This window comes from Diadema antillarum, unplaced genomic scaffold (assembly GCF_040938485.1).
Source record: "Diadema antillarum isolate AM-2024a unplaced genomic scaffold, OU_Dant_1.0 seq00000616_RagTag, whole genome shotgun sequence".
NCBI classification, from domain to species: Eukaryota; Metazoa; Echinodermata; class Echinoidea; order Diadematoida; family Diadematidae; genus Diadema; species Diadema antillarum.
The window spans coordinates 850,968-864,883 of NW_027271540.1; the positions used below are offsets into that span (position 1 = coordinate 850,968).

Consider the following 13,916-nt stretch of genomic DNA (forward strand, 5'->3'; position numbering starts at 1 on the left):
TCAATGTGGTCACACACATACTAGCTATTACTGGTGAGAAGCGATCATTGGTTTCCACATAGCTCCAGCACACTGCTGTCTGCTTTACGAAAACGATTCAAATGTCCCCTTCTTTTCTATAAACCTTTCTCTCTTTAAGTCATTATAATGTTCTCAATTACTCTGTTTATGATATGGGAAGGGACGGACAGTTTTGTTGCGTTGTGAGTTTAGATCTATCTTACATTGTATTTCTGCTCCAGTTGCCGCTGATGGCGGTAGGCGTATCAGAATTTGATACAAGGTAGTTATAATATTTCTCTTGTGCGTTTCATAATTGAAACACTAATAAGGATTCGTTCTATGTGTAATACCACCAACCTAACAATGGAAACTGTACTTAGTCCTGGTAAAATAGGAAAGGGGTGAAATAAAGCCGACAGAAATGCAGAAGTTTCATTCAGCGCCAATTGAACTTTTATGAGGACATTTAGGATATTGAGGACATTGATTCAGCAAGGTCAAGTGATGTACTTCGAGTTCTACAAGGATCTTCGTCGGTTCGCACTGTTGATCTAGGCATCGCTCTGTGCAGACGTCTTGAGGTACATAGAAGGTGACAGTAAAAACAACACACGTCTCTCTCAGCCTCTATATATCCACTGTGTAAACTGAGCCACACTCCAGCTTTGGTCAAGCATTCTGGGCGAGGGAATATTGTTTGTTATAGTGGCGTTGATGATTGTGTTTATATAGCATTACCATTCCGTTTGCGTGTACGCCACTTCTTATTTTCTCGGAGCTTGCATCAAGACGAATGTATTGTGTCTTTCTTGGTTGTGTTTGAATTTGCCTATATGGTATCCCATAGACCATGTTGATAACAGCTGTTCGAACGCGTGTTACTTGTCAGTGAATAAACGGGTGTTTGGAATATACTCACATGTTTAACTGTTATACATGGATGCATACAAAACATACATACTAGTATTCAGACATTTCAGAATGTAACATATTTCCATAGATGTATACGTATCATGTATGCAAGTGTGTGTGTGTATACAGTATGTGTGCATGCATGTATGTATGTACATGGTTTAATGTTGACAGTCATGCTCGACAAAGTTCTTGCACACTGAGCAACGACTTCAGCCATTTCCAGTGAAAAATCCCCATTAGGGCGCATCGACTGTAGGTGCAAGATATAAATCTCAAGCAAGTGAGGTGTTGATTTAAAAAAAAAAAAAATGGAGAAGCTCGGCAGTAGCAGAAAGAGAACCCGCTAGTGAAGTTTGACTAATAGAGAGGTCATATATCATACTCACTGCATACACGTATAACCTCTTTGAGTTGCACGATTGTGAAGAGGCGTAGATGGTCATTCAGGGTGTGAGACATGTGTTTAAAGAGGGCGTGAAAGTAATCAATGTAAATAATCTTTGGGTCAATCAGGTGTCCGTGTCATAAAGAAATTTGCAAGACAACTACACTTGTATGGTGATGACTCCAATAATCACATTAGTTGTGGTGGGTTGTTACATGACCGCTGCCATAGGTGCTGTAATTAATGCTTGTTATTTGATATGTTGTTTGGAAATTTCCTTTTGGTATTGATTGTACGTCGTGTACCTGGTACGTTGTGACGTGTAATAATGATTTAACAAAGCGTTAGATTGTGAGATACAACTCTTTTAAATTATACCTCAAGTCTTAGTAACACGGGTAAAACAAGCAGTGGTGTTGAACAAGGACAAAAAACATTATTTTGCATTCATTGTTTAGTGTATTAGATTTGTGTTTCCTTTTATTTATTTATTTGTTTGTTTTCTCTTTCTATATTGTTCGTGTAGCGAGTACAATACTGATAGCCTCTCTTTTTTCGTTCTTTATATTATGTCCCTCTCAGGTCGACGTCCAGACATTCTAGGTCTCTTCGTACATAGAAGGCCGCCTACCCAACGACTGCGTACTGTACATCTAAACGACCGTTAAGTGTATGGGCCTCTCCTCTAAGATGTTGGACGATCTCGGAGTACCTTCTACCCCGGGTGACATGCCGCCTCTCTACTAACGTCTTTTTGTCGGTGTGATTGTGAAGTCCTTTGTCGCAAACCTTTAAAGCGTGGCACACTAAATATCTAAATGCTCGTTCAGTCTTGGTACAACTTGAACAACCTAGAGACTTGTTGCGTAATTTGTGGAACTGTGGTTATTCCTTTATACGCTTTTATTTTTGTGTGTGTGTGTGTGATAGAAGCAATCGAATATTGCACGCTGTCCCCTGAAGAAAAAACGAAGCTATCGAGTCTGTCTGAGAGTCTGCTGCAAGGCTTGAAGAGATTAGGCGTTCTGGTGGCCATGGAAGTTTGCAGCGAGAAGATGAAGGAACTAAGTGAGAGTGTGGAGAGTCTAGATAAAGAGGAACTAAAAGAGAAACTTGCTAAATATCGCACGGACCGACGGCTGAGTGTCCCTCGAGTTGGCACAGACTTGCCTCTCAAGAACGAGGGCTGCATGGCTAAAGGACGCACCACGGACAGTGAGAGCAAAGGTGCTGATGGAGGTCTTGAGGAGTCAGAAGGAGAAGGAACTCCAGAACAGGTGGAACAGGTGGAAGATTGCGACGAAGTGGACTTGAGTGGCCATGCCGCACCTAGTAGGAATTTATACTCGGCTGCCATTGAGCGCGCGTTCCAGGCTGGCCTTGAAGGCCACCACAGCGATGATGATGACGATGAGAGTGAGGCGAAGAAAACACGAGAAAACACAGAGCTCCTTCTGAACATTATGGAGACAGAGAAAGAAAAGAGGCAGAGGCGTGGGAGCTGGAAGAGCGTCTGGGACGAGGACGATCCTGAAGAGGACAGTAAGATTAATGAGGACATTGAAAATGATCCTGGAAAGCGGTTGCTATGGGCAGCAGAGAATAACGAGATGGAGACGGCACGTGAGATTTTGTCCTCTAAACCTGACCTAATATGTATCACTGACGAGGATGGATACACGCCCCTTCACCGGGCCACCTACAACGGCCACAAGGCCATGGTGGAGCTTCTCCTAGAGAAGGGTGCGGACTTATACGCCAAGACGGGAGATGGATGGCAGCCCCTGCACTGTGCAGCGCGATGGAATAATCCTCACGTGGCCTCACTACTTCTCCAGGCAGGTTGTGACGTCAATGCCATGACTAACGGCGGGCAGACTGCGCTTCATTTGGCGGCATCAAACGCCGAGGCGGAGGAGGTGATTCAAATGCTGATCATGAGTCGCTATATTGACATCACGCTGAAGAACGGCGCCGACGAAACGGCGTATGATATCGCGAGGCGCACAGGGAGACTGACATATCTCTTCGAAATGCGGGATCCTCACATGTTGCCATCAACGAGCTGACATGACGTGTCGTGACATTAAATGTACTTTCTTTCAAAACGATCACAATATCCCACCCCAATTCTCTCTTTCGTTCTCAATTTCATGTTTTATCAAGCCGCGTAAAACGCCAGTATTCCTGTCACGTAAAAGGAAACTGTAGGCTGTAAACCGTGTGTGGAGAATTTGTCGTTGATGTCATGTGGTAACATGTAAAAAAAAAAAGAGAGATAGAATAATGTAGTACAACTTATATCGACCAAGTGACAATGTTAAGTTGGGTGACGTCAACTAAGATCGCTCACATATTATTATGCGACCATTGACCAATGACTTATGAGGCAGAAGGCCTCTGATGTAGTTCATACCATTTCTTCTTCGAAGGTTGCATACTGATCCAAATCGCCTGAAAACAATTATAAGCCGAGTTGTCCAGTGAGTGTAAAGACTGAAAGAAAACAAGAAGAGTTTACAATATACTTTACTTACTAAATACAGTCAGTATATAACATCCCCTCCAGACAATGGAAACACTCTCGTGGAATTCTGTACAGATGTCTATCTAGGGTAAATATAACAATTTTCATGGCAGTTCTTCGGGTGGCCCCCTTGATAAGATATCCTCTCTTATTTTTTCTCTCTCCCTATATATGTATGATATATATATATATATATATATATATATATATATATATATACATGTATATATATATATATATATATATATATATATATATATATATATATATATCCTGATCCGATTTGGAAGGAATCATCATTAGATGCAGGGAATACTGAGCCATTCAAGAAGGGGATGTGCTCCCCAATGAGCCTTTGGCAGGGATACGCCAAAACACGTGCATGTATTTTCAATCATTTCTCTATCCATTATAGCCTGTATTTCACTGGAATTGTTTTCTGAAGCTGTTATGCAGTAAATGGCATATCCTCCAGGGCTACTAGAAGGGACAAATGTTGGATACCACTCGGAGGCCAGACGAGCATAATTATTGCCCCCTGGCTCTTTTTCGATCCTCTTTCTCGCCGTTTCATACTTCTCAACATGTCCTCAGCTGATCTATAAACGCAGATACAGCCAAAATGCGGCAAACCATGACTTTATAGTACGTGTTCGTGTATTTAGATAAGAAGTGATCGTGTAGTGAGAGTGCAGTCATGAACCAGAAATAAGACAAAGACTGAAGGTAATACGCTTACTAGAAAAACTAATGAATGTCATTTACGTGTGGACAGTGTTTGAAAACAGTCCCAGCTTACGTAGTGTCAGTTATGAGCTGACGTGATTTTGATGTCATATAAGGGGTTACCGTGGTATAATGGACTGAAGGAGTAGATCTGTTTGTAATTTTTTGGTCATTCTCGTGTGGATTTTTTTTTTCTTGGGGTACTGCTCGGCAGTTGTAAGAAGTCTACCGATTTAGTCGATTGCTGCGATCTAACAATTGTATTGGCGACGTAGACCATTTTCTCCGATTTTGACGGACTTTAAGAAAGTATAGCATTAATATTAATAGTAGTATTAATAATAATAATAATAATAATAATAATAATAATAATAATAATAATAATAATAAATAATAATAATAATAGTAATGATAATAATAATAATGATAATAATAATAATAATAATAATAATAATGATAATAACAGTAATAGTAATAACAATGATAATAATGTTATTATTATCAAATTTGGCCACACAATTGCAATACAACGTACAAATGTAAGGGAGTGACACATGGGCCAGGGCTCACAAAAGTTAAATTCTTTACTGTTACTATTACGTAATATTTATGATATGCTATCAAAAGCTGCCGATTCGTTGAAGGTGTACCTGTTGAAATATATCGTATTGTGTAATGTGTGTGACGTCAGCCTGCATGTGTTGTTCTTGCTCTGCAGGTTCGCCTAATTGTACTTTATTGTTCAAGTCTTTGAGCAATCATATCCCAGATATTCAGCCGTATTCCTCCGATTTCAAAAAGAAAGTCTGTTTTACAGCAAATAGGTTTCTTGGCTAGCCATATTTAGAACCCCCACCCCCCCCCCCAAAAAAAAAATAATTAAAAAATGATTATGATCGGGCAACACATATCCAAAGTTTCAGGCACTATGTTTATTATGACCGTCCTTTTGATCACCTAATTACTCATCGGGGCCACGTCGTCCTGCATTTTACTGATTTTTCTTTGTTTTAAAACAAGGGACGCCTTTTTGCTGTACAGTCATGTCGTACTTCCTCTTGGTAATGGATTAATGAAAGAGAAATGTGACGCTGCCAATGTTGTTATGTAGTAACTAATGTATTCATTTCGTGGTTGTTATCCCCTTAATTCACAGCGCTTAAAATGAGCATCGCAAATGCTTTTGCCGTTTAATTTTGCCCTTGAATACAGCGTGTTATGTCTTTTGATAATGAAAAGCCATTAGTGAAGACTCATGCAAGCAGCCATCTGATTCCTGTGCCGTCATCATCACCACCACCACTACCATCATCCTCATCGTTAGCATCCATCAATGGGATAATTCACCTATTTCCTCTCCTCCTTACCTTCTCCTCTTTCCTTCTCATTCTCTCTCAAACTTTATCTTTTTTTTCCCGCCATTTCGAATTCAAATAAAAAAATCATGTCAAACTCGTTGCACATATATCAAGTTGTGTCACATTGTGATATTTTGTCGGTGATATTAAACAAGAGATACGAAAAATCCTACTGAAAATCAGTTTCCCTTGCCACCTTCTGTCATCAGTGGGTATATTTTAATGGATTTAACGATATCAAGATGTTATGCATTAAAAGCAGGGGATTGTCTTGCGGGATTGAGTTTTTATTTTTTATTCCATTTTTCTTTTTAGGCAGTTATATATTTAGGGCCGATGGTTGATAATTTTCCTTTTCAAATTCAAATTGAAGGTCCAATGCATTTGTAAGCATAAAATAAAGGCCGAAAAACACGTTCCCTCACATTCAGGCACGTCTATATCTAGTCATCACCATCTTAACAGCTCATAATGTTCCAATATTCCCTGGAGTTCAATCTCTTTCAAGCAGACTTTGACCCTCTCCATGTGCCCCCAATACACGAGTCGTTTGGTTACCATGACAACTGATTTGACTTGCTAATCGCCATGTGGGGCGATGGAGGGGAACCGTGTGAATCGATGCTATGATGCATTAAATCAGCCCAGTGAATGGATGAGGGGCGACCGAGGTACATCCACATTGTGGTGGTTAAGCGTTAAAGGGAAGCAGTCCTGAGATTTTCACTGTACTGATAATTAAGAAGAGTAAAAAATATAAACTTTCACCAATTCATACGCTTGGACATCAAAAATTGTCTCCGTACGCGATTTTTGAAAAATAATTCCTGCAAGCGATCGTGAAAGAGCCGGCAAAAAGATGCTACGTAGTGCATGCCCTACTCACCAAGTTGACAGCCGTGCCTCTAAAACCAATTTAAGTGTTCAAATGATTAGTTGCAATTTCATCATATAATGTGAAAGTTTGTGGTTTTATAATTTCAAACAAAATATTTCAAGCGTAGATATATATAATTTACGAAAAATTAATATTGTAAACATAAATTTATATGTATTTTTAAACCAAATATACCATGAACTTGACATCAAATAGGCACGGTCGTTTTCTAGCTTCCGTCCGTGTTGCATACTTCTTAGCGTAGAAACCACTCTCGCGCGCAAATCCTTACCATACCAATGTATACATACACAGTACACTCGATCGACTCCGTCCAGTCGATTTTGGCATTCAAACCGAAGATAACCTGTGCATGAGAGAGTCGAATTCTTCAAAGAAAATATTGTTTGTATCTCAATATTTCTGTAAGTAGTCAGATAATCGCCTTTCCTCGAAAAAAAAAAAAAATGACGTGAGCCGGGAAGGGTAAACACAGGGGGTCGTAGGGATATGATTTCGCTCCACTTTGCCGTGCATGTCCAGTCGGCACTGGCAGCAGCTAGCTCAGTAGCACTGTACTGCAGTCCAACCCCGGCTGCAGGCCCACGGTAAATTAAACATAGCTAGCCACTTTCCTTACCTCTCTACGCTTTTTCCCTCGGTTCTCTTCGAAGTCGATGCTCGAGGTATTTCTCTTTTATAACTCATGTGAGCAAATGGTCAGGATTGCATCTGGTTTCAGGAGTTTTCTCGGTTTATAACCGAGGGCCACAGCCTGCCGGTCCACGTAAAAACAACGCTTCACAAATTGTCCACGCACAGGTAAGGTAGGTCACAACACGATTTCGAGATTTTGTAGGCCCTAAGTTTCTTATGTTCGGCATCGTTGTACCGATATTTCCCAGCCACACAGCTCACCTTTCACGATACTTTTGTTGGCCTGGGACGGAAAAAAGGATTTTCCTGGGAAATTTTCTGCACGATTCGAGCAAAACTACTGATGTAAGATAGCCTGACCAGACGACGCTGAATGCGGTCGCCCCTGTAGTGTACTAGCAGGCCTGTGTAGAATCGTTTCTATCTACAAATATGTACACTCTGTACGTACTATATATAGAACATGCATGAGCGGCGACAGGTAGGGCTGCAGCTGCGCTTGAAACTGGAAAAGTGCGAAGGGCAAACCGCGTACGGGGTGCGCGTACGCGTATCTACCGTAGATCTATCATCTAGTTGTACCGTCCACATGTGCGATTATACAACACCTCAGAATGATGTCGAATTGTGATTGGCCAAGAACATGTCACATGACATTCAATAGAAAATACCTATCAAACTCATTGAGAGTGACAGCCATACAATAGGCCCCTGGCATGGGCCTATAGCACGGCTCGAAGGTACTATAGCACGGCTTCGCGGGGGGCTACTAATGCATGGCCGCTCACAGAGTTCTGTGGCTCACACCCGTAGCAAAGCGCCAGCAAACTACATTGTACAGTGTACGTGCTGGCCGGCTGCGCTGCGCTGCCGGTAAGTCTCACAGACCAGGCGCGGCGGAGTACTGCAACGTTAACGTGTACGCGCAGTTACTTTACCTAGCTAGTTGCCTGTATACACCTAGCGGTACTGCTGTGTTTTTACTTTTGACTCTGATCTGCTACGTGGACCACAGTGATCCCAACATCAAGACTTCATTTCAAGTTGAGAAACCGTAATTTGATTATTTTTCTGTGTTTTTATACAAAATCATTTTCGGAAATAGACAAAGTCTAGACCTACTACTAGATCTACCGACATCTCAGATCGACCTAACAGTCGGGCCTAACTCGATCTAACGTTAGCGTAGAATGGGTATAGACCCTGCGGAGTTCGTGATTCCTGTGACTGTGTGGTCGAATCATGACGAGTGTTTGAAAGCAGTACACAGGGTGGTTTACAATTCTCTGCCTAATTGTTACATTTATTTTTGGGCCTTCCTGAGTTGGCGGTCACTAATTTTGTATTGTGATTGTGGACAAGGTGTTGTATAAAACGAATAATTTATGATTTTGTTCGTGCATTGGGGCACGTAATACCGCACTCGGCGCGAGATTCGCCACTGGTCTATTCAACGCGGCGCTACGCGCCTTGTTGAATAGACCAGTGGCTCATCTCGCGCCTCGTGCGATATTCGTGCCCTATGCACTCACAACTCATAAATTATTCGTATAATATAATACACAATACGTACACACACACACAAACAAACACACACACACACAACGTAGAAACAATGTCAAATACGAGTCGGAGTAGCCACCGACGTCTTCATGCATCCGGGTAAACTAGGGAGCGTACGGATAACGAGCAGAACACGGCAGGGAAGAATTGTGCATCGACGACGTATGACTCTCCGCCAAGACTTGCTCATTAGCATATTCACCATGCAGAGTCACACTTTTTCAACCAAAATGTACGAGCTTATTTGGTGATTTTAAAGTTTGTTTTTGGTGAAAGTAGTTCATTGGAGGTACCAACAACAACATATTTTTTTTTAATTTCGTGAGGACTGTGTCCCTTTAAAGGTAGAATCCTCTTTGCTTGTCAATGGGGAGGTGTCGAGAAGAGAGTAGGCCTAAAGCCTTATTTTCCCTCTCTTACCAACCTGAACAATGTTATCTATCACAGAACTTAGTCGTCTGTCAAGATGAAGTGTAACCAGCGAACGAGTATTTACTCTTACACGCTTCCATAAGACGCCTGAACACTTCATCTTTCGGGCTTCATAAGACGCCTGAACAGGTACGAAGTGATGACGTAAACAAGTAAATACAGTTTATTACTGCTTTGATCGTGTTGGTTTGGCCATGATTTGATACATATTCACGTCATTCCACTATCTTCTCTGGCAGATCTTATCTGGCGAGAATTTAGGCATGGTATGAAAAGCAGCCTCCTATAAGATTATTGTATTGTATACCTCTCAAACATTCACTCTTTCTCAACACACGTACGTTCGACATTGGGGGCGTCGTAGCGTTTTCACATTCAGAGTTCATTACTTTGGCTCGAAGCATGGCGAGCTGTCCAGGATTGGATATTTGTCGAGTTACTCGTCTTGGCACACATGATTTTAAGGAGGAGCAATCTAATTCACTAAGTCTTGACCCCTACGTGATTGAAAGAGAAATTGAGTCTAACCAAAGCTGATCCCAATGACTGGAGTTATTTCTTATTTTAAAGCGATCCGCAAATAAATGGTCATATTTATGAATTTTTGGATGAAAAATAAATTCTCTACAGGGATTTTGTTAAAATCCAAAATACATTGTACAATGTAATAATTGTATGTCCGTTTATACTTCCCATTCGTTTGTATGCTTTTCCAGTTCTCGACAGTAGCCAGTCCCGATAGTTCCCCCTTACTCCCCCGCTCTCCCTCTCTCTCTCTCTTTCTCATCTCTTCTCATCCCGTTTCTGATATAAATCATACAGAGCGTTACCTGGTTGAAGACCTATACACATATTGCTTTTTATCGTCTCTGCGCCATCCTTTTGTTTCTACTCTCTGAAACCAGTGCCTTTATGCTGAACATCAATAATGATCTTTTTTTTTTTAAATTTGTCCTCGCTCTGTATCTATTGCTGGACACATTCAGATTTTCGCAGCTCCAACAAGCCTTTTCTCACCGTTCGTCACACTTGTGACCTCAGAATAAGTCCTCTGATTCATAGACAAATATTGAGATGTACGCTGTATCTCCTTGCACCGGCAGTGTCCCCTGAGAATTGCAGTGTACAGGGCGCATTGTAATGATATAGTCTCTTCTAGATTATTACACGCTTTATACATACACACTGCCATTATATCATTTAATCTACATGGTATATCTCTAGCATTATCTGGCATCTTTGTGCCACTTGATGAGAAGTGGTGCATGTATACTTTCATGTGAAGGTACATGTAGTTGAAAAGATACATAGGGTATTGTGTAAATTCTTTTCACATAGGACTCGTCTATTCCTAAATACGACATTAATATCACAAGCTCTACCAAAGAGTAATTCAAATTAAGTACAGCTGTACGTCTAATGGCAACATATAGGACAACACATTCAAACAGTTTCGACGGTAACCAACATTCCGGATGAGGCAACATACATGTAGTTCATAGTCATGAAACATAATCTCTTTACTACTTCCAGTTTTTGTTTAGACAACTTCTTTGAACGTTTTGTTTTCCTTTATTCCATATTTAGCACCGATAAGCCAAACGCAATACAAATTTAGGCGGGATTGCGAGTACAGGGCCGGCTATACGTGTTTAAAAGTGGCCGGACTATGAGAACAGAGATGTCGATTCATACCATACAGCCTTGGAATATTACAGGGCGCCCTCTCCAGCCAATGAGGTTGGGCAGTTAAATGCAGCTCGATGTATTACTGCAAGGTAATGTACAATTTACTGTACATGGTATACTGAGTTATTATAAAAAAATCAGACATGCAAACAAGCAAAACAACAAAACATAATACGAGTAAGGAATTACATCAAAAGACTTTCTTGAACTGAAACGATACAATGCAACTACGTTTTACCAAGTAAATTTCCTTCGAAATAAATGTTGTTTTGAGACAGTTCATAAAGCAAGAGAATGAATTAGTTTCGACATACAATGTATTGTATACAGTACACTGCGGGTTCTATTGTAATTCGATCATAAGACAATTCCCTACCAATGAGTTATAAGTTTGGGTGATATGCGAGAAGAAGCAAAGAAGAATGTAAAAATGGAAGACAAGCCACGACATTTGCTACTTATGTAACACTTTAAATCAGCAACTTACGAAGAGTCCTGTTGCAGAGGCACAAATAACAACCTGCAGAACCCCCATTGAATAATAATCCATGTGGTTACTTTAATATAAATATCTTCTACACTAGCTATAAACTACATGGAACACTGAATTAGGCTTAACCCTATTAAGCCCAAGCTATTTTGACCCCTCGCAGGCCCAAGGGGGGGGGGGCACATTGTGCCTCCCCCCCATAAAACTTTTTTTATTATTTGATGTATCATCGTCATATTCGGCACGTGGGTAGAGTAACTCATACTCTACATGACCGTACATTTGAATTTTCACAAGGTCACCCATGGAGGGCGCTATTTACCAAAATATAAAGAAATACATAGGAAATATGCTAAAAACATGATTTTCCTGTATAATTTCTTTATCCCAATTATGTCTTCTGCCAGAAATGATAAGCAAGTGGAATTTTATTATTTGTTATGGTTGAAATTTCTCAAGGTCACCACATGGGGGCGCTATTCATATCAACATAGTGATACATTATGAGACCTGAGATGAAATGTTTGGGATGGGTAGGCTACATGTATGGTTATAATTATGACATTTCATATTGGCATAATACTGGAATTTTGAGATTGAAAATTGATAATGTGATAAACTAATGATATAAGAGGCATAACTCGGGTGAAGGAATTAAAATAACTCAAAATATAAGGGCAATCTTTAGAAAATATTGTTTTCAATTATTTCTATTATATCTATTGTTTTATGCCTTTGTCACATAAAAACAAAGGAAATAATAAGAAAAACTTTCCAGGACCACAATTACTTCGAATTTTGCTCCTTCAACAAATTTCAGCCAAGAAACACCCATTTCATACACTGTAAAGCTGTTAAATGAAATGGGAACAGAAAAAAAGATGCAAAATCTGACTGACATGGTTGTCAGTTTATGGTTGCCATGGCAACCAGCAACATCAAATATAGCTAAATTATATATCAAAATGTTTGCAATAAGATTTTAGGAAAAGTCACCAAATTTGGTTGAAATCGGATTAAGGGCGAAGGAGTGGCAAACGAAAATCTGGTGGGGGGGGGGGGCACAATGTGCCCCCTTGGGCTTTATAGGGTTAAGCCAGAAGGGGAAATCTGGTTCACTCCAATATTCATTGATGAAATCCAAAGTATGCATTGCCATTGACGACTTGTTTTAAAAAAAAAACAACAGTATGCATGAATTATAGAGAATACATTCCCATTTTCTTTGTTTCAGCGTGTAGGTTTCATTTTTTTCTTCACTCATTTAAATAATTTACAAGGGTAATGAATAATGATGGAAGACAGCTCATATCATTATTGCTAGAAATACACAGTGAATATCGATTACATTATCAAGGGAAGCTTTTATCTAGTCATGACGGAAGAAATACGTGAAGTTGATAAATACCTTCTTCTTATGACTAAAAAACGCACGCAGTCTACCGTTTCACATCTTTTTGACACCGAGGACGTAATTGACTCGACTAAAACAAAATGGCAGCAGCAGCAGCAGCAGCAACCAAAACGAAACAAAACAATTATATAGCCCAAAAAAGGTGTTATACTAGCAGGTATAGATTATATGATTATACGTGATAATTGATAGATAGAACCAACAAATGAAAAAAAAAAACACCTCTGCATTAGCAAATGCATGTACACTGCTTCATTTAAAATTATGTCAATGTACATATACAGTTGAATCAATGCATCGTAAAGCAGATAAGAGGATGTCGACAATGATATGAAGGGGCCAATAAATTGGTTTGCAAAAACCTCTAGAATAAATCAGAGCATCACACATTCACATGGACAAATAACATTGATTACCAAAAGAGCATTCGATTACTAATACAAAGAGGTAACTCGCGTTTCAAATAATTACGACACGTGTAAAACGCTTCATAGAATGAGTATGACAAGGCCGAGTTCCAACTTGGGAGCTTACTAGTCATCAAAATTTAATTACCTTTATGCATCCTAACATGGCGCATACAAACCCAACAAAATTGTCATAGATTATAAAAACTGAAGCAGAGTCATGTCAACATGAAATAAAATGATGCTTCCAGAAAGCAAAGAAAGAAACAAAAGAAGAGAAAAAAAGAAAATTAGAAAACCATACAACCTGTTACATTTTGACAAGAGCCATTCATCTCAACATCTGCACCAAGAGAGCTATTTTTACACCGCACGTGTGACTCCGGAGGGCTTTACAGCATGATATGATGATAGATTCAACCAGGAAGATGAGAGAAATTGTCACCTCCCTGATTCAACTTCTCTTGGGGACG

The 13,916-nt window shown here is 40.0% G+C and overlaps 1 protein-coding gene across 1 annotated transcript; it reads left to right on the forward strand.

Annotated features, from left to right (window-relative positions):
- Positions 1–2,104: 2,104 nt before the first annotated feature.
- Positions 2,105–3,372, forward strand: LOC139735989 (uncharacterized). The gene has a single exon (XM_071646742.1). It carries the CDS (start codon positions 2,122–2,124, stop codon positions 3,370–3,372), a length of 1,251 nt encoding a protein of 416 aa, XP_071502843.1. The 5' UTR covers positions 2,105–2,121.
- Positions 3,373–13,916: the final 10,544 nt, after the last annotated feature.

What these genes read in the sequence shown, in the direction of transcription:
- LOC139735989 (XM_071646742.1), top strand. Translation starts at nt 2,122, where the DNA reads ATGCTCGTTCAGTCTTGGTACAACTTGAACAACCTAGAGACTTGTTGC.